We start from the raw sequence: 21,487 nt of genomic DNA, 5'->3' as shown, positions 1-21,487 counted from the left end.
TAGTCTCCCATCAGTGTGATGCACAGAGACCACGAAGAAGATAAACAGGTTGCTTACCTGTAACTGATGATCTTCGAGTGGTCATCTGTGCAGTCACACTACCCGCCCTCCTTCCCCTCTGCTGCCGGTCCATCAGTGGATCATGCAGCGGTCAGAAGGAACTGGCGGGATGTCCGCTCCGGGCCGGGTGAGCATGCGCAGGGGGGCTATGCGCATGCGCACCAGGCCTGGGGCGCGGAAATCCGCAGCTTTTGAAGTTACCGATCATGATCGGCGCAGGCGCCTTAATCCCATCAGTGTGACTGCACAGATGACCACTCGAAGATCATCAGTTACAGGTAAGCAACCTGTTTTTTTTCTACGTTCTTTTCATTCATCCCAGAGGCGGCTAAGAGGCCGAAGTTACCGGTGGTGGATGACCCGGTCAATAGTTTGGCTTCTAATTCCATACTCCCGATGGATGCAGATGGAATGCCAAGGGACCCTACGGATAAACGCATTGAGCAGGCTCTGCGGAGGGATTTTGAAGCCTCGGCCAGCTCTTTGAAGGTGTCATCCACCACGTCTCTCTTCTGTAGAGCTTCATATATTTGGCTATCTGACCTGGCTAAGAGGGATGACCTGCCTAAGGACGTCAAGGACTCTCTTAAAAAGATGTTAGCCATGGCTTTTGCATCAGACTCTACTCTGGAAGCGGTTCAGCTGTCAGCTAGAGCTATGGCCTGTAGCGTTACGGCCAGAAGAAATACCTGGCTACGAAATTGGGATGCGGATCCTTCGGCTAGAGCTAAGGTTGCTGCAGTTCCGTTTAAAGGGTCCTCACTCTTTGGAGAAGGTTTGGATAGATACCTTATTAAGGACAGAAATAAGAAAAAAGTTCTGCCATCCAAACGATGAGATAACAGGACGAGACAAAAGTTTCAGTCCTTTCGTGGTAATAGGAGAGAGTCCAGGCAAGCATCCGTCAAGCCATACAGAACAAAGTGGCAGTCGAAGCCTAGAGATGGTAGACCTTCCTTCACGGGGAAACAGAATCAGCCCGCTAAAGGCCAAAAGAAGCCCACCTCAGTGTGACTGGGACGAGTCTACGGACACAAGTCAGATAGGGGGGCAACTTCAGAGATTCTCCCATGTGTGGCATCAAACAGTTTCAGACAGATGGGTGTTGGACACAGTGACCAACGGCTACTCTCTGGAGTTTTACTCTCCCCCCCCCCCGGACACCGTTTGTTGGAAGTACAAAGATCACAGTCTCCCGAGAAGCATCGAACATTACTGCTAGCCATCGACCATCTAGTTTTGATAGAAGCCATCGAACCGGTACCTCCATCAGAGAAATTTCAAGGCACATACTCAGTCTTTTTCGTGGTACCCAAAAAGAATGGGGATGTTCGGGCGATACTGGATCTGAAGTGGGTGAACAGGTTGGTTATCACAAAAAAGTTCCAGATGGAGACACTGAGGTCCATACTTCTTGCCATCCAGCGGGGGGACTTCATGGCCTCCATAGATCTGTCAGAAGCCTATCTTCATATCCCGATCGCCAGGGGTCATCAGAAGTTTCTTCGTTTCTCTTACGACGGGCGCCATTTCCAATACAGAGCCTTGCCTTTTGGGCTCAAGTCGTCTCCCAGGGTGTTCACAAAAGTTCTGTTCACTCTGGTGGCAGCCCTCAGGTTACAGGGGGTGTCGATTTTTCCATATCTGGACGACATTCTGGTCAAGGCCCATGTCGGCGGAGCAGACGAAGAAACACCTCGACCTGACCATGAGGCTGCTCAGGGCGCATGGGTTCGTCATAAACATTCAGAAGAGTTTCTTGCTTCCTTCCCAGTCTCTGACGCACCTAGGTGTTCAGATCGATTCCAACAAGGACAAGGTCTTTCTGACTCCGGAGAGACAAAGATTTTACAGCTGATGGCAGAAGTCAAGCAAAGGAAGCGAGTCAAACTGATGCTACTGGCAAAATTACTGGGAATGCTGGTCTCGTGCCAGGATGTAGTTCAGTGGGCACGTTTTCACACGAGGCCACTTCAGAAATTTCTTTTACCTTTTCAGAAGCAAATAGGTGCCAGAAGCCCGATCTCTCTGACACTGCCAGCCGACCTATCGAGAGCCCTCGAATGGTGGCAGGCTCCCGACCTTTTTTCCTTGGGGCAGGAGATGCGGGAACCCAAGAGAGTGGTGGTGACCACAGATGCCAGTCTTTTTGGTTGGGGAGCTCACATGTCAGGAGCAGTAGCGCAAGGTCAGTTGAGCAACCAGGAAGCCAGGGAAAGCATAAACCTTCTGGAGTTGAGAGCCATACGTCTGGCCATGCTTCACATGAGACAATGGGTGGTCGGGACTCACGTCCTGATACAAACAGACAATGTGACGGCAAAAGCCTATGTAAATCGCCAAGGCGGCACCAGGCACAGAAAGCTACAAGACGAAGCGGAGGCCCTCTTCAGGTGGGCGGAAGGTCATCTTCTGTCCATCAAAGCCACACACGTGGCAGGAAAAGACAATGTGGTGGCAGATTGGCTGAGCCGACAGGCGCTGAACCAGTCGGAATGGTCACTTCACCACGAGACATTTTGCAAGATTTGTCAAAGATTCGGGACACCGGGTGTGGACCTGTTTGCAGCGGACGACAATCATCAGGTGCCACAGTATTTCTCAAGGACAAGAAGCAGAGGAGCAGTTGCTATCGACGCTCTGAATTCAGACTGGCCGAGGACTCTATTGTACGCCTTTCCTCTGTTCCAAGTCCTCCAAAGGTTTTTGCAGAGGGTCCAGGAACAGAACGCGGAGGTGATTGTGGTGGCCCCCTTTTGGCCTCGGAGAGCCTGGTTCCCGGAACTGCAAAGACTGTCAATAGTAGAGCCATGGCAGATTCCTACGAGGTGGAATCTACTTTCTCAGGGCTGCCTGCAGCATCCGCGACCAGAAATGTTTCAGCTCACTGTTTGGAGATTGAGCGGCAGCAGTTAGTTAGGCTAGGTTATTCGACTCCAGTAATAGACACCATGTTGTCCTCTAAAAAGGCTTCAACTAACAGAAGCTATAATGCCACTTGGCAGATTTTTCATGCCTGGTGTGTGGTTAAAGGGGAAGATCCTCTACAGGCCTCGGTGTCCGTGGTGTTGTCTTTCCTACAGGAGGGATTGGAGAAAGGCCTTAGTACCAGTACACTGCGTAGACAGGTGGCGACCCTAGCAGCGGTCATAACCATCCCGGGCGCTGCAGGGGAGGGAGCGGCTTTGATGGGAGCCTATCAGGCCACCTGGCCAGCCCTGCCCTGCGGCCGCGGTGGGTCGCCGCCGCCCCCCTTCCTCTGTGCCCGGCCTCGGAGGCGGCTCGCTCGGGCTGGTTGGCTGGTGGCGCCATCAGGCTTGCTTTCCAGGGCCGCTTTCCAAGGAAAAGAATGGCCGCTGCCAGGGCTGGGAAAGACCCCTGTGCTCCACGCCCCCCCGCTTCCTCCAGCCTTCGCATTAGGCAGGCAGGAAAGGCCCGCGTCGCCGCTGCCGTTGGAAGGCACGCCCAAAGCCTTGCAGGGAGGGAGAGAGAGCTCCCCCAGGCGGCCGCTGCCTGGACTGCCCAGGCGCGGGCAGGGGTGGGGAATAGGGAGGGGAGGAGGGAGCCAGCGGGCGGAGGTATACTTACGGTAATAAAAATAAGACATCCCCTGTAAATAAGCCCTAGTGTGTCCTCTTGAGAAGAAATAAATATAAGACACGGTATATTTTAATGTATTTTTCTCCTAATGGCAAACTATATGTATGTAACATTTTAAAAGGTAAATTAGCCGGATGGGAAAACTTCTGAGATAAAAACGCCTTCCTTTTGGCCCGGGAACAGACATTCTCACATTTTGACATATTACTGTTTTATTGCTTTTACTTGTTCATGCTACTCAGATCAAAGGTTTGCTCAGTTTGTTAATTTTACTATTCTGTCATTGGATCTTAAATTTGTACCATTTTGCATTCTAAACCGCTGCCTACCAGATAATTTTGTATTCTGTCATTGGATCTTAAATTTGTACCATTTTGCATTCTGAGCCACTGCCTACCAGCTATGTGTGGCTCTGCTCACTGTACTGGATTCCTCGTCTGATGAAGTGTGCTTAGAGCACACGGAAGCTTAGGTTCTGAATAAAACTAAGTTCGTCTTAAAGGTGCAATGACTCCTGTTTTATTCTACTACTTCAGACCAACACGGCTGCCCACTTGGAAATATTTTAAGCTGTTAGTGATCTGTTTTTATGTTCTATTTTATGCTGGGCTGGGTTTTTAATGCTAAGTTTTGATATCATTCAATGTTTTATTTTTATTTTGTAAGCTGCCTCAGATGGGTTACTGGAAAGATGGCATAAAGTTTTTTAAAAAATAAAATAAAATAACCCTTCTGGACAATTTCAGCCTCATACTACAGCCTTATTTCTTTTATAAGAATGGCCTCCTGAAAAATTTCATTGTATACATTCTACAGAATTCCTGACCTCCTCAGGCAGGCCACTGTACAAAGCGGGATCCACAGTAGGTTGCTGCTGAACTTACCCAAGGGGGTGGTACCTTCAGCAGACTTTGCTCAGATGAATGCAGCTGTCATAGTGAGGTATATCACGAGACGAGGTTCTTTAGATATGTGGACTCTAGGCCATGAAGGGCTTTCTAGCCAATAGCTTAAACTGAACTTGGGAACTAATTGGTAACTTAATAGAGCAACTGAAAAATGCGGACAATATGCATAGTTTATTAGCTTTCAATAATAGAGCTGCAGCATTCTATAACTGCTGGAGTTTCTAGGTTGTCCTTGAGGACAGAGCCATAGAAAACACGTTGCAAATAGTCTAGTGAACAGATCAGCTAGATCTACAAAGGGAGGCATCTCCCAGGCTAAATAAAGAATGTACAATAACATTTTTGTTGTTGCTGCTGCTGCTAAATTAACTTGCTTCTCCAGTAATAATGCTGGCTCCATGGATGATCTACATTAAGAATGTCCAAAGTTTTTGGTCCAAGAGATGCATTGAAATACTGAAATCATTTGATGGGCTTGGTTGGGGCTGGGGCTTGCCTAATTTTATAAGAGTCATTATCTTAATATTAATGAAAATAGAGTATGGTAATGCTTTAACAACTACCTCAAAAGGTCTGAAGTTGCACAAGCCATATAAACTATATGAAACCACCACCAAATTATTAAACAAGTCTTCTGCTGAACTCAGACAAGTCATAGTGCTATGACAGTACTGCTATAAAATGCTACTCATCATTTTTACTGAGTAATATGAAGTGTTAATGTGGACTGTGCAGTTGAGAGCTATGCAGAATTTGTCCAGGATAAATGCAGTTATCTTTTCCCTATCTGTCTCTCTTTTGTGTGTACTGCCTTGCTCTGCCCTCTGAGCAGCACACCAGCCCTACCACTGATATTTGGTTATCTTTCTCAACAGGATTATTGCTATGTGTGGTGATTATTACATTGGTGGACGACGGTTTTCTTCACTTTCTGACCTGATAGGTTACTACAGCCATGTGTCTTGTTTGCTTAAGGGGGAAAAATTATTGTTTCCTGTAGCACCTCCAGAGGTATGTTATTCTTTAAAATGTTTTCTGTCTTTTAGTAAAAAGGGATCTTTATTTAAAAAAAATACTCATTTGATTTGGATATACACAATAGTGTTGCCATTATTAGTAACTAATTTTATGCTATTAAACACAGATGTCTTGTATACGTGCTAGGTTACTTAAATTATTTCTTTTCATATGTTTTATAATGGTGGAGGGTACTGTGATGTATTGTGCATGGAAGGAAATCTAAGATTAAATACCAGATTCAGAAGACTTTGGAACAAAGTAGCCCATTTTCTTCCCTATGTAGATAACCAGAAGAGGAAAGACTCCGTTCTGATGGGCCCAAAACATCATGGGATATCACTTCCCCTTTCTTCCCCTTGTGAAAGAAGGCAGGTCCTATGGTGAAGGCAATTTCATCCTCTTAAGTCAGGAGTTCTGGCACCCTCACCCCCCGGCAGTGTTGTAACCCCTGTATTTTCCTCTGTTACTACCTCTCAGTTCTGCAAGGATTAGCTGTTGTTGGTGGAATACATATCAAGTTTGATTCTATCAGGATCAAAAGAAGGCAGTGCCCACATTCCTTAGGTCTTTTGAGTGCTTAAAAACACATGTTCCCCAGAGGGTACTCAGATCTGTAATGCAGAATTTACTGTCAATCCTCTGGGCGAGGGAGGTATCAGGCGAATGGAATCTCAAGGCAGTATCCATTTGAAACAAAATGACACTTTATTGGAAACTCATAGCTGGATACAAAAGTTGAGACTAATGTCAATTTCTAGGCAGTGACTATTTTTAAGGGTTCTACATCAAAGCAATTCTAAACAAAGCTCCCTTTCCCAAAACATCAAGGGGTTGAAGGTGCAAACTTTCACACAAGCTTCAGCTTATCTCTTTCCCCTGAGAAGTTGCCTTGCGGCCAGGCTGTCTTTTAACAGTTACATTCCTTTGTCCCCTGGGAGCAGGGGTTTACACATCAATAGCTGTTTCGTTTGATATGCATAATGATTATATGACAGTGAAGATCTTTGGGATAGTATCAAAGGTACATATGGTTAGTATGTTGCGGTTAATAGACTTAAGTATTACAGAGCCTGACATACTGCCCCCCCTAAGCTCCTGCTCGGGATTTGTCTGGAGTGCAGCAGGTAAAATTTCTTTAGGAGTGAAGGAGCGCGGAGGTCTGGTGATTTGACCCATTCGTCGCAGCTAGGGGGGAAGTACTTCCAACGGACCAGATAGTGTAGTACTCCCCTTTTTACTTTAGCATCAAGTACTTCTTGCATCTCATGATGACTCTGACCCTTCACTTAAATAGGAGTGGGTGTCGTTGGGCGTGGATGCCAATACGTAGCTCCAGGGTCTTTTTTCAACAGACTGCAATGGAAAACAGGGTGAATTTTACTAAACATTTTTTGTAATTCTAGCTCCACAGTTACTGAGTTTATAACTCTCTTAATTTTGAATGGTCCTAAGTATTTATACGCTAGTTTTCGAGATGGTTGTGGCAATGGTAAATTCTTGGTGGGTAGAAATACTGTGTCTCCCACTTTAAAATCCCATTCCTGTGAGTGTTTTTTGTCAAAGTGCTTTTTATAGTCTTCTTTGGCGATTTCCAGGTTTTCCTGGATTACTTTCCAACCTTCGACTAAAGTTTCCCACCATTGTTGGTTAGAGGTAGGTGGCGCTGTTCTCTCTGAAGCTGGTAGTAGTTTTCCTTCGTAACCATTCACAATTTGAAATGGCGAGGTTTTGGTAGAGCTGTGTACGCTGTTGTTGTACCTGTACTCTACAAACGGGAGAAGCCCCACCCAATTTGTCTGTTGATAGTTCACGTAGCATCGCAAATACTGTTATAGAAGTCCTTTCACCCTCTCAGTCTGTCCGTCCATCTGCGGGTGGTAGGTGGAACTTAGTCCTTGTTCTATGCCCGCTATTGTACAAAACTCCCGCTAGAAGTTGGCAACGAACTGCGAGCCGCAGTCACTAATGGCCTTATCGGGGAATGAGTGTAGCCTGACCACGTGTTGGAAAAATAAGCGGGCTAGTTTCTTAGCCGTGGGTATTTGTTTGCATGGAATAAAATGTGCCTGTTTGGAAAAGGTGTCCACCACCATTAAGATCACCGTGCATCCCTGGGAGACCGGTAACTCAACTATAAAGTCCATTGACACCACTGACCATGGTCTCTCGGTGGTGGTGTGGGGCGCAATAGCCCCGGGGTTTCCCCCCCCCCCTCTTTTTGGCCATGATAAACACTGGGCAAGATGCTACAAATTCAGAAACGTCCCTTTTCATCTGAGGCCACCAAAATTGTCTATTTACTAAGTGCAGCGTCTTTACATAGCCAAAGTGCATGGCTAATCTGCTGTTATGGCAGTGCTGCAGTACTTCTTGACGGAGGGTTTTTGGGACGTACAACTTCCCTTCATGGTACCAAAATCCCACCTCTCCTTTGAAGAGTCCTTCCGGGTGGTTCTCTCCCTCTTGTTCTGTCTCACTGATTAGGTTACTACCCCCCCCCATGGCTCGGGGTGCCCAGTTTTTTTTCCTGACCGTATGGTCACTCCTCCCGCTACTGCCGAGGGGGGGATGAGGGAGTCTATGATTTCTTCTTTCTGACTCTCGTGCTGCGGTAGCCGGTATTCTCTTAGTACTTCGTTGATGAAGTTCATAAACACTCCGGGCGCACCCTGCAGCCCGAACGGCATCACTAGATACTCAAATTGTCCCATGGGTGTATTGAATGCCGTTTTCCATTCATCTCCCTCTTTGATTCTTACTCGGAAGTATGCATCTCTCAAATCTAGCTTGGTAAAGATGGTCCCCTCCGACACCGTGCTCAATAAATCTTTGATCAGGGGGATGGGGTAGGCATTTGACATGGATATGCCGTTTATTCTGCGAAAATCTATGCAAAGTCTAAGCCCCCCCCCCCCCCCCCCGGTCCTTCTTCCTGAACAGCACTGGGGCCACGTGTGGTGCGGTCGCCGGTCTAATGAACCCCCGCTTCAAGTTTTTATCCAGGAACTTTCTCAGCTCCTCTTTCTCCGCCCATCCCATTGAGTAGAGTTTGGCTTTGGGTAACTCCTGGCCTAGTATAAGTTCTATGGCACAGTCTGTGTTTCTGTGAGGCGGAAGTTCATTTGCCTCTTCCTCACTGAATGCTCTACATAAGTCCCGGTATTCTTTGGGGATTGACCTCACCTCTTCTATTGTTAGGCATAGTCTCTCGTTCTTGGGTGGAGGTGAGGGCCCCCACTCTAACGACCAGTGGTGGTGGGTGCATTTCTTGCTATCAAAGTCTATCGTTTGCTCCCCCCACTGAATGTTCGGTTGGTGTTTCGCTAGCCAACCCACCCCCACCCCCACGTCAAATGAAGAGGAGGGGGTGATCACGAACACTTCCATATTCCAGTGCTCCTTAATTCCCACTGGAAAGAATTGGGTCTCTTCTACATATGGTTCCCCTTTCATTACCGTCCCATCCATTTGTTCGAACTGGAGTGGGTGGGGTAGGGGGTTCGTGCTAACCCTAACGCCTCAACTAGTCTCGGGGTGATGATTTCCCGGGTGCACCCTGAGTCAATTAGGGCTCGGGTATGCATAAATCTCTTGGAGTTGAGGTTCAATAAAGTCAATGGGACCAGAAATAGTTCTCCAGATATTCTCACCTGCAGTGGCGCCAGTGCGGCTATGACCTGCCTTCCGGCACCACTCAGGGCAGGTCGTCCCCATTTCCCCTGTTTTAATTCTTTCAACGCCGTGAGGGCCCTGGTTTCTCGCAGGGAGTCCTCGTATTAGCATAGCATTGCTTGCAGAAACCCATGTACGCTTCCCAATTCCAGACCCCGGGCCTCGTACAAGCTGACATACCATCGCCTGGCCGCCCCCCTCAGTTTCGACCCCAGGTAGTCCACCCTGCTAGCCTCATCAGGGAATGTGTTCCCCCAGTAGTGCATGTAGCTGGTGGCTTGAATGGTGAAGTACTCCACTTCGTCAGGGTCCCCGTTGTACTTTAGATCTAGTTCTCTGGTTTTCCCCGGTTCTCGGGGTGCCGGAGCTCCTGGCGGTGGCGGTGGTGCAGGCACTGGCGGCGCTAAACCTGGTGGAGGTTGGCGGCCGGATGGATCCAGCCCCCGGGGTTGCCGTCGCTCTAATTCCCACAGGGCCTGTAGGCAGTCGATCTGTCGTCCCACTTCCCTGGCTATAGCATCGGTGTTGCTTTTGATCTCCCCGCAGAGATCTTTAGCCAACCCCTTCATCTGGGTTTTTACCTTCCCCAGAATTATTTCTTCCAGTCGGGCATTTTCACCCTCTTCCCCGGGGCCCTCTTCGACCTCCTCTAGTCGGGCAAGCTTACTTGGGAAGCATCGATGTCTTCTCTGGTAGCTCCCGTTGTTGGCCTGGTGAGAAGGTTCTCGTGGCAGGCTGGGGCAGCATCCATCAGGGCGGTGGATGTTCGCGGCTTCCACTGCTTAGGGCTGATGAATAACGTCTGGATGTAAGAGGGGGACTCGAGTCCCGCAGCTCGCCTCGGTCCAAGGACGTGCCACGGGGGAGTTTTCGGTTCCCCTGGAGGTTCTCCATTCCCCGGAACTTTTTCAGCCATTCGACTTCAAAGTGGCCAGTTCAGATAAACCCCGTCTTTCAGCATTAGTCTCAAAATGTCAGGCGAATGGAATCTCAAGGCAGTATTCATTTGAAACAAAATTCTAAACAAAGCTCCCTTTCCCAAAACATCAAGGGGTTGAAGGTGCAAACTTTCACACAGGCTTCAGCTTATCTCTTTCCCCTGAGAAGTTGCCTTGCGGCCAGGCTATCTTTTAACGGTTACATTCCTTTGTCCCCTGGGAGCATCAACAAGGTTTACACATCAATAGCTGTTTCGTTTGATATGCATAATGATTATATGACAGTGAAGATCTTTGGGTTAGTATCAAAGGTACATATGGTTAGTATGTTGCAGTTAATAGATTTAAGTATTACACAGCCTGACAGGAGGCAAGATTGAAAACCACCAGGGAAAGAGCCTTCTCAATCGTTGCCCTCTATTGGTGGAACCAGTTGCCAGAGGAAGTTAGAGCCTTGTGGAATCTCGCCCAGTTCCGCAAGACCTGCAAGACCTTTCAGCTTGCCGTTAGTTGAGTTGCCGATATAGCAGCATAAAAGGAGATACTTAAGAGCACTGAATACCACCGGAAACTATATGACATTAGCACCAACACTGTTTTAATTGTTTTAATTGCCTGTACTGTTGATCTGATGAATTGTTTAAATGTTTAACTGATTAAATTGTATTTGGTACTACGATTTATTTTATTGTTGTGAGCTGCCCTGAGCCTGCTTCGGCAGGGAGGGCAGGATATAAATCTAATAAATTAAATCAAGGTTAGATGCCATTTACACTTACTGTAAATGTCAGCAATTTAAACTTCATGCTATAACCATTTTAGTAATATTCTGTTGAACCACAAACATAATGGTAAAAAATATACATGCAGCAAAACGCATGCATGTAGATAAAAATATGCGTGTATGTAGTACTGTGCTTACTTTCCTAGCAAAGCAGTTTTGCTCTTTTGCTAGTGAATAACACATAATAAATTAATGCCAATGTCTACAGTTATTTTCATGTGTTGTTATTGGAGACATAATCCATTAAGCTGCTTAGTCTGCCCAAAATGCAAAACAAGTTCCACTTTTTAAAAATTAACCTGTACTGCAAAAGACTTCTGCTTAATTCTGCCCTAACTGATGAATAAGCAAATGGAAGCTCTCTTTTGATGATTTTGATTACATATTGAGATGTTGGAGACAGAGATTAACAGTGCAGTCCAAAAAAGGGCTACTCAGGATCCTGCTCAAGCCTATTCAGTAAAGCTTACTTCCAGCAAAATATTCTTAGAATTGCACTGCTAGACTCTAGCCAGATGGATATTTTGGCATTACTAAAGCAATCATCAGCTTGAGTTCTTGTCTTGCTACAAACCAGTCAGTAAAAATTGATTGTGTAGTTAGTTAGTACCCTGGAGCTTATGTATCTTGTCTCAAAGCTACACTGGCACTGCAATTCAGGTTTGTAGTGCTACTCTGTAACAGAACACCTGTGTTTTTTATAGCCAGTAGAGGATCGCAGAAGAGTCCGAGCCATTCTGCCATATACTAAAGTGCCAGAAACAGATGAAATAAGGTATAGTTGATAATACTTATAAATACTGTATATGGTGACTTGGGTGCAACTTTAAACATGTTATTGCATTTTAAAAGGTTTATTAATATTTATAAACGAGTTTAGATGGCAATGAGCACTACAATAATTTCATTATAATTTAAAATTACCTGGTAAGCTGTTTTTGTATTATAGTTTTCTTTTTCAGAAAAGTATTCATTTCTGGGTACAGAATAAATTAATAATCAAAGAGATTATTAAAGATTATAAGAAGCAAATGACCAGGTAGCTGATCATTTAGCAGGACTATGATAAATAACATTTAGCATAGTAAAATATCCTCTACAGTTTACTATTAAATGAAAGCTATTAATTTCTGTGAAACCTTTCCACTGGTACAGTGCTGCAATACAAGAGATCCTAGACTGGTGGAAGGTTCCATTGCTAGTACAAACAGTTTATAGGATCTACCCTGTTCGTTTTTATTTCTTTTTTTTTTGTCATTATAAGTGGCAGCAAAACCAAGCCATTCAAAGATAAGCTAGGACTGTCAGGTATGCAGAAAAACCTGAATTTGTAAATTAACTAAAAGAAAAAAAAAAACTCCCCAAAACAGGCTTGATCTAGGAACTGAATTTGCTTTTTGGAGTGCAGAATTTTAAGAGTTGTCATGAGTGAAAGAAAAAAAAAAAGGTAAGGGATTATTTTGATAAACCCCCTGAGATTATGCAGATTACAAAGATTCAGATTTGTTTTAGTAGAGGGCTTCCAGATGCAACCCCCCCCATGTTAAATATTTTAAAAAACTAGGTCATCATTTCAAAATATTGACAGTACCAAAGTAGTCGTCTGTAGCTGACTACAATGCAGCTATTCCATTTTCCATGTTTCTTCACTCCACCTGGTGCTTGTATATGACATTTGCTGGAATAGTGTTGATAGTTAGGGTTTGTAGAATCTTTCGGGCTCAAGTGCCGTGTTCTACTGGAGAAAGTTTTTCTTCCAGACGTTTCGTTCTCGGCTGCGGAGAACATCCTCAGTGGTGTTGCTCACCACTACCTACTTCCAGTGGAACAATAACTTTTATGAACAGATTGATGGAGTTGCCATGGGAAGCCCCCTTAGCCCTGTCATCGCTAACTTTTACATGGAAACCTTTGAAGATACAGCACTAAGATCTGCCCTCCTAAAACCACGTTACTGGCTCCGATATGTGGATGATGTTTTTGCCATCTGGAGTCATGGAGAGGCTGCTTTGAATAACTTTCTCCTTCATTTGAATTCAGTCCATCCTCGTATCCAGTTTACCGTGGAGACAGAAAACAATAGTCAACTTGCCTTTCTTAACGTCCTCATTACCAGGAAAGATGACGGAAAACTCGGCCACACTGTATTCAGGAAACCCGCACACACCGACCGCTATCTAAATAAGAATTCCAATCATCATCCTCGCCAAAAACGTACAGTTGTAAAAACCCTCATCCACCGAGCATCACGCATCTGTGAACCAAGCCAACTCCAGCAGGAACTACACCACCTCAACCAGTCACTGCAGGCCAATGGATACTCCCTACAAGAAATTAGAAGAGCTCTCCATCCCAAGAGACCATCCACACCAAATCCCGAGCCACACACAAATGTAGGTACAGCCTTCCTGCCCTACATAAAATCTGTCACCGACTGCATTGGCAAAATTCTCAAATGCCACAATGTTGACACAGTCTTCAAACCCACACAACAGATCCGCCACATGCTGCGCTCGGCCAAAGACATGAGAGATCCACTTTCAACCCCTGGAGTCTACAAAATACCCTGCTCCTGTGGTGCAGTCTACATTGGCACTACCCAACGCAGTATCAACACCCGCCTCACCGAACACAAGAGGAACTGTCGCTTGTTTCAGCCAGAAAAATCAGCTGTAGCTGAACATGCACTTCAAGAAGGAGACCACGTCATCCACTTTGAAAGAACTGAAGTCCTTTCTACGGCCTCACATTATCATACCCGCCTGAACAGAGAAGCTATTGAGATTTACAAACACCAGCACAACTTTAACAGAAAGGAAGAAGACATTTCCATCCACCATTCTTGGTATCCAGCTCTGCAAAACACCCTACAGACTATAAATTGCAGAAATTCACAGAACAACCAGCACATTTCACAGAACAATCAGCACAGTCAACAACCATCTTCCTTATCTTCACACCCCTTCCAACCCTCCCAGCAATTAACACAGAACAATGGTCACATTCAACAGCCAGTTTCCTTATCACTACCCTTCCAGGAAGCCCCACCAAACAATGGGCAGATCCACAAACCTATTGCCCTTTCACCACACCCCCTCCAGCCTAGAAATAGCAGCTCTCCAGCAGTCCTGGCCTCACTCAATGCACAGCAGCCAAGAAGGTCAGAGCGCCTGCTCCGGCTGCAACGCCACTGAGGATGTTCTCCGCAGCTGAGAACGAAGCGTCTGGAAGAAAAACTTTCTCCAGTAGAACACGGCACTTGAGCCTGAAAGATTCTACAAACCCTAATGATGTTATCAGCCGTGAAAACCTGAAATCTTTGATAAGTGTTGATAGTACTTTATTTCAAGAGTAGGTTTACTGCATAAGGAAATAGATTCCATCAGTTTTGGTTACTGGTGTAAAATGCTGTGTCAAAAACATTATAGTTTAGACTAGATAGTAAAGAGCTAGATTTATTACAAACTGACTGAGGCATAATAGAAATTCATGAAATTATGAATGGAAAAACCAAATAGACATAATATATTAATGTGTTCTTTTGTGTGTTTCTGCTGCTTGAGGATAACACTGCATTCATTTGACCTAGAGACTCTAATCTGTAAAAATTTATACTTCAATTTGTTAGCTTTTAAGATGCCATGGGAATAATTAAAATAATATCTCTAGCTGCTTCTGGAGTACACACTGGATTTGATAGCTTGTTGTCTTACCTAGCTGGATGCATTTTTATTTATTTTTAATTTTTTTGCTGAGGTGAAGCTCATAGGTAAAAGAATATATGGGCCCATGTATTTGGGACACTTGCATTGACCAAGAACTTCTCATTTTAAAGTTCTTAACGTATAGTGTAAGGAGTTTCTAGACTGAACTAACCCAGTATGCCTAACTGGGGGTGGGTTGGGGGGACTAATCATACAAAGGTGACTATTTAGAAGCCTGCATGGAAGTCAGATTTAAATGCAGTGAGATTTACTTCTAAGTAAATATGCACATAATTGCATTGAGAGTTTTTAAATTGTGAGCTACTCTTATCTGAATGAGACCATTTTGGGGAAAAAACTGACTTTTGCTTTCCTCTGTCTAGAAGATTTTTTCTTCAGTTATTCTTTTGCTCAGGTTTCCTTTTATAACTGTCAGAACTATGCATTTGATGTCCAGAGTTATGTAAAGATGTTTGATTAATTTAGTCTACCAAATGGTTGGTTTAACTGGAACTATGTCATAATCTTAATTACCTTTAGCTTCCTTAAAGGAGACATGTTTATTGTTCACAATGAATTAGAAGATGGATGGATGTGGGTTACAAACCTACGTACAGATGAACAGGGGCTTATAGTAGAAGACTTAGTGGAGGAAGTGGTAAGTCACTTTATGTAAGCCTTACTTGAACACTCAGTTTAAAAAAACCCTCAAAATATTCAGAGTACTTGACACTTTAAAATACTAATCCAATGCAACACTTTGCAAATCTGCATTACTCCTGACTCTCACAAAGGATTTCATATAGATTTTGTTTTGATGTTTGTTGTGTTGGGTTATATATGATAGCATTTTAAACGTCCATTCTAAATCCAGCTTCCAGTAATAACTTAAGCGGTGAGTTAGTTGCCTGAAGGAAAGAAGAATCAGTATCTACAGATTTCCTTCCTTCCTTCCTTCCCTCCCTCCCTCTCTCCTTCCCTGAGGGGGGAGAATTTGAAAACTCAACACTGGTTTGTATTCTGTAGGTCTATTGTCTTTAATGAGGGTATGCATCAGTATTGTTTGAGATCTAAGACACAGAGAAACATGGGTAATCAGAATTTCCACAGAGCTGCCCTAAACATAGAAGCAGATATAGAGGACCTATTTTAGTCTCAGGGTGAAAATTGAAGTGTTGAGTGTATTAGGTATGAGCACAACCCTCCCCAAAGTGGTTCAGCTCAAGGTTTGAAGTGGTCCCTGAACTGACACCTGAATCTACGTAAAAGTGCTTTACCCAAACCGAGCCAGTCCAATGAGTTCAGCTCCCTGCTGCAGTGGGAGAAAGGGAGTGGGGACTGCCCTGGAAGGGACTTCCCTTCCTCCTTTCTCCCAGCCATAACTTGCTGGGTCTAAGAGAAAGGGGTGGAACACATGGGAACCCATAGGTTTCACTTCCCTCTACTTCAAAGGCTGGGGAGGGGGGTTAAATGGCTGAAGGGTTTAATGACTGGCCCTGAACAGCTGAACCAATCACAAGTCTGGTGAAATGTGCCTTCTCCAAACATCGGTTTGTGAACTTTGAACCAGGCTGAATTTCGGATCACGAACTGATCTGTGCCCATCTCTAGTCAGTATCTTTTTCAGTTTTCAGATATTAACTTTATTTGTGGTTAAGCCAGATGAATTGTATTCTTCATTGGAAGAATGTTTGCAGTACCATATTGCCAGTTTACAGTCTGGCATGCTGTTAGTGAACTAATGAAACGTGACACAGCAGTATGTATTTCCAACTCTGTGTTTCTGGAAGTTGAGAGCAAACTTTTCTCAGTTGCATGCTTGTTTCCTTGAACAAACCTAATGATATTGCTCAGTGTTAAAATATCAATCAACTTTTATTGTAAACAAGAGATCAGTTAACAATAGATCAAGTCAACAAATATATATTGCCATCAGGTTATAGCTGACTGATGGTGACCCCATAGGGGTTTCAAAGCAAGAGACATTCAGAGGTGGTTTGGCATTGCCTGCCTCTGAGTGGCTGCCTTGGCTAACCTCTGTCCAGGGCTAACCTCGCTTGGACAGAGATCAAAACTCATTACCTTATTGTGCTGTAATTAATTATACTTAAAAGTTATTTAAGAGTTTGGAATATCTGCTTTCTTATGCATAGAGTCCCAGCACAGAATTTGGCCATCTCAGTGGTGATCTCATTAGAGCGGTCTGCCTGGAGGAGATACGTATAGAATTTTTCAGATCTTCCTGGGCACGCGGATAGAATAGGGGTGAGATAAGTGGAACTATAATATCAGATATTAAAGCTGTTCAAATTGCAGAATTATTAATAAAGCATTGTGTGAACTTTAGAAAAAGATTTTTTGTGTTGCTTTGCTTTATTCTTAAAAGTGTGTGGTATGTTTTCATTAGGGCCGTGAAGAAGATCCACATGAAGGAAAGATGTAAGTTTTGATAAAATGAAAGCATGTTTTGTTGTACAAATCTATGACAGATCTTAATATCTGAAGAGGTATTCTTTTAGAATTCTTAATGTATGAAGAGCAGAATTTCAGATAGTACCATGCCTTCTAAGCATAATATTACAGAAATTTTGATATGCTTAGTAAATGTGACATGGGCCACAAGTAAGTGTTTTGCCAAGTCATAAAAGGCTAGTGTCATTGAGGTAACAAACATGACAGTCAATATAACTAATTCACAACATAACTCCATCTGTGGATACTTAAATTTGTAGATTGGGGCCATGGATGGACAAAAGAGATCTTTCTACAAACCTCAGAAAAGCCACAGGTTTGCAGAAGAGTCTGAAACTTGCTACCATGGAACTTGCATGAGTTCTCTGAACCCAGCTGCTCTCTTCTATTCAACAGGAGCCACCACATGAGAGCTAGCTAGTATAGTGTAGTGATTAAGAGTTTCAGGCTAGGATCTGGGAGGCCCAGGTTCAAATACATACTCTGCCAGAGAAGCACACTGGGTGACCTTGGACCAGTCAGACACTCTCAGACTATTCTATCTCATAGGGTTGCTGGGAGGATAAAATGGAGGAGAGGGGGATGATGTAAGCTGCTTTGGGTTCCCATTGTAGAGAAAGGCAGGGTATAAATGAAGTTTAAAAACAACAATAAATTTAGCAGAGGATGGTCTGATGGTTGGTGGATGCAAAAGAGGAAAAGAAGCAGGAGAAAGTGAGAGCATATGGTAGCTGTCAGGAGAAGAGAAAGTGGAAATAGTATGGGGACTAGGAAAATGAAATGCCCCTCACAAGTCCTTGTGTGTAACCCACAGTTCAACTGGGACTGGCAACTGGCATCACACAACTGGCCCTGCACAGCTGTGCTGGACAGCTGTCACTGAGCAACTCAGCCAGAGTTTTCCCAGCTATGGGGGAAGGGAGGGAAAGCAAAGACTGTGGGGGGGGGGCAAAGAAAGATAAGGTGGGAAGGAGAAAAGGAAGCAATAAAAGGTGAGTCTGTGAGGGTTTTCAGGGTAGGGGAAGAAGAAATGGGGGGGGCAAGATGAGATGCCCACCACAAGTCCTTGCGGGTTCCCAGCCTGCTACCTGTAATATTTAGGAAGGGTACTGTTCTCATTCATGCTGGGAGACTTTATCTGGATTGCTTTCTTAAGTTCTGACCATGATTATTTAGAGAATAATATGAACAAATTAGAATACTGTGAGGAACATACAAGGTTTAGAAATCAATCATATGAAAACAAGAATTTGATACATTAGCTGTATGAGAGTTGAGCTGTATAAGAGCGTTAGGTATACCTACAATACTGAAGTATTTTCCAAGTATATAAGAAAAGTTTCGTGAACAAATTGCCAGTGTATTGAAAGGAATTTCACAGGTAGTTGATGTGCAAAATAACTTCAGACTTTGAATTCTACCTACCAGAACTTGCTAGAATGACAGAAAATAATTACTACCCAATACATATTTATTATCAGTTTTAGATTGTTCTAATTATATAGCTATTTGAAAATATTTCTACATACGACTTTTCTGATCACTTTGGCACATAGAGATAAGTGGGTATCTGCACCAAAATGTTGGGAAATTTTTCCAGTTTGCCAACAAAATGTCTCTTCCATCTCTTCACCACCCACCTACCTCCTGCCATCTCTGCCTTCCCCTTCCACTACCTGCTGCTATCTCCAGTTTCCCTACTCATTCTCTTGCAACTATTGTGTTGCTTCCTGCTGATCTTAATGGTGTTATTTTGTTTTCATTTTGTAAACTGGCTTAGGCAGGTTCCCTGGAGAGCTGGCATAAACACTTTCTGGAAAGTAATTTTAAAATGCCCAGTTATTATATCAATTGTTATATCATAACATCTTGCCATTTTTTTGTTTGAGTTCTGATGTTCTGTGATGCCCACTGCTTCTCTTTTTATTCTTTAAAAAAAGTTTTTTGAACTTTAGGATTCTTTGCAAGGGTGGGGTTTGTCCCAAATTAGTAAACACATACCCTTTCTTTATGTATATGGTGCCATTGTGTGCAGTTTTTGATCACATTCTGGAGCTATCTTCAGAACTAGAATTATAATATCAATTGAGTAATCCTTAGGTAATAGAGTACTGTCATTCAAATAAACTGGAATGTATTTCTAATATTTCTTAATTTATCCAATTCTTTAAGATGGTTCCATGGGAAAATCTCCAAACAGGAGGCTTACAACTTGCTGATGACAGGTACTTGTACTGTGCTCACAGCGTACTTATAAATGATTTTGCTCTTTTTCAGTTGGCTGCATTAATAGATTGTGGAAGAATTAATGGGATTGTCATAATATTTTTATGATCAATGCTTTGTACAAAGTAATATATATGGAAACTATCTTATATGGTCTGCTATAAAGTATTGTTTTGGTAAAGGTATAGCTTTTGTGTTACACTATATTTGTCAACATGTCAGAGTCCATTTCACACATCACATAACCTTGGTTTATTTTATTTTTTTAAAGACTCCTATAATTCATAATTTCAAGGAAGAAAAAACTTAGTGGTTAGGGCACTCTGAGAAAAGATAACAGTGACTCATGTCTGTCTTTATAGGGATGCATAATGTGAGGAATGGATTTTTACAAGCAACTGAATTTCCTTGTGTGCATGCCAAATTACAGCTGAGTTCAATTAAGCTATTATATTGACACTGTGAAAACAATTGATGATAAGCTAAGTGCCTATTTTCTTCCAATCAGTTGGGCAGGTGTCAAGTTTTCTTGTGAGACCATCTGATAATACACCTGGAGATTACTCTCTCTACTTTCGAACAAGTGAAAACATACAGCGTTTTAAAATATGTCCAACGCCAAACAACCAGTTTATGATGGGGGGCAGGTACTATAACAGGTAAGTTGTAAGCTGGTCTTAACTTCTGCAAGCTCAGTGCTGTTGTGTATGCCAATATTTGTTGTTGGCTTGGTATAATTTTATTCTAACTTTTTTTTTTTTGGTGTGTTAAAATCAGTGAAGAGCAAATTAGTCACAAAATCAAGATGTTCAGCATTCAGCATGTTTGGATCTGGTAAAATTGAAGTTGAATCTGTCTATAAAATGAATAAGAATATGTTCTTTCTGATCCCAGTAAGAATGAACTGCAAAGAAGGCATGGCCTGCTAAAAGAAAGGAGTTCTTTACTAGGAAAATATACCACTAATTTTTTTTTAAAAGTCACTATTTTTTTTTTTGCTTTATGATATAGTAAATTTGTGTAGAACATAGTTCTTAATGTGAGATGTAAAGAGGGTATCTTAAGATGAGGAGTGAACTGATATTTGCCTATCCTTAAATACATCTTATTTTCATGTTCTAACTAAAATACATGATGATCTATAGCATACTGTGTTTGAACACCTCTTCTTCTCAGTAGTACTGAGTTTAGCTCCCTCTTCCAAAGATGATGGCTGTTGCCTAACAGATGTTCCACAGATGATGGAATTTGTCATACCTGATTGTCCAGAACCAGGGAATTTTTATCTGTCCCAACCGAGAATTTCTCTCGCTTCCAGCTTGGCTTCTGAGTGGTTAGAGATCCTGCAGCTGGTGTGGCTGAGAAAGTATCAAGTTCTCCTAGCTGAAAAGTTCATTGGACTGTCATAGGAACTTCAAGTGGAAGATGGTATGAGGCTAAACAGTTGGATCCTTTTGTATATCCCAATACAAGCTACTTGAATACCTTCTTCATTAATTCTGTCTGGTACCCAGACATCCTCATTGAAAATCCAGCTAGCAGCAGTTTCAGCCTTTGCAAAGGTAAATTGTCTTTTGCCCATTCTCTAGTTGTCTAGTTTGTTAGGGGTATGGCAGTGGAAGCCTCCCATTTGACAACCTTGATCCAGCAAAAGAAATGCTATTCCATTAGATTGGATTTGTGTAATTTTATATAGTGAGAGAAGATTTAAAAGAACAACTCCTATGTTATGATGTGTAGCTGATGGACATAATCACTTAAGGATGAACCTGAAGGTGTGCTTAATGGTTATTTTGGACTGAGGCATTCAGATTTAACTTTCCAGTTACTGTATCATGATAGCTTAGGTGTTAGAGCTGAAAACTTTTTTTCCTCTCCATTCCCCTCCTTCCAAAGGAGACTGTTAAATTATTAATTGTAATCATTTTTGGCAGAAAAATATTCTTTCATTATCTTTTTTTAAATTATAGCCTTCTGTTTGACTCTGGGTGGGGGAAAGAAAATTCAAAATATAACCTTATTTTTTTTGGGGGGGGGTTGTTGCCTTTTCACAGATTATAGGTTTTTTACTGGGAAAATTGTTATAATTTTTTATTAATCATG

At 43.1% G+C, this 21,487-nt stretch overlaps 1 protein-coding gene across 1 annotated transcript in view; it reads left to right on the top strand.

The window, feature by feature from the left end:
- RASA1 (RAS p21 protein activator 1) overlaps positions 1-21,487 on the top strand; it is a 120,732-nt gene that overhangs the window by 35,290 nt on the left and 63,955 nt on the right. The window contains exons 3-8 of the mRNA XM_060235731.1: positions 5,444-5,579; positions 11,687-11,757; positions 15,227-15,344; positions 17,094-17,125; positions 19,331-19,383; positions 19,893-20,043. Coding sequence (XP_060091714.1) covers positions 5,444-5,579; positions 11,687-11,757; positions 15,227-15,344; positions 17,094-17,125; positions 19,331-19,383; positions 19,893-20,043 — 561 coding nt within the window. The remainder of the gene's footprint in view (positions 1-5,443; positions 5,580-11,686; positions 11,758-15,226; positions 15,345-17,093; positions 17,126-19,330; positions 19,384-19,892; positions 20,044-21,487) is intronic.

This window comes from Heteronotia binoei, chromosome 4, assembly GCF_032191835.1.
Source record: "Heteronotia binoei isolate CCM8104 ecotype False Entrance Well chromosome 4, APGP_CSIRO_Hbin_v1, whole genome shotgun sequence".
NCBI lineage: Eukaryota > Metazoa > Chordata > Lepidosauria > Squamata > Gekkonidae > Heteronotia > Heteronotia binoei.
This window is presented reverse-complemented; position numbering and strand designations above follow the sequence as displayed.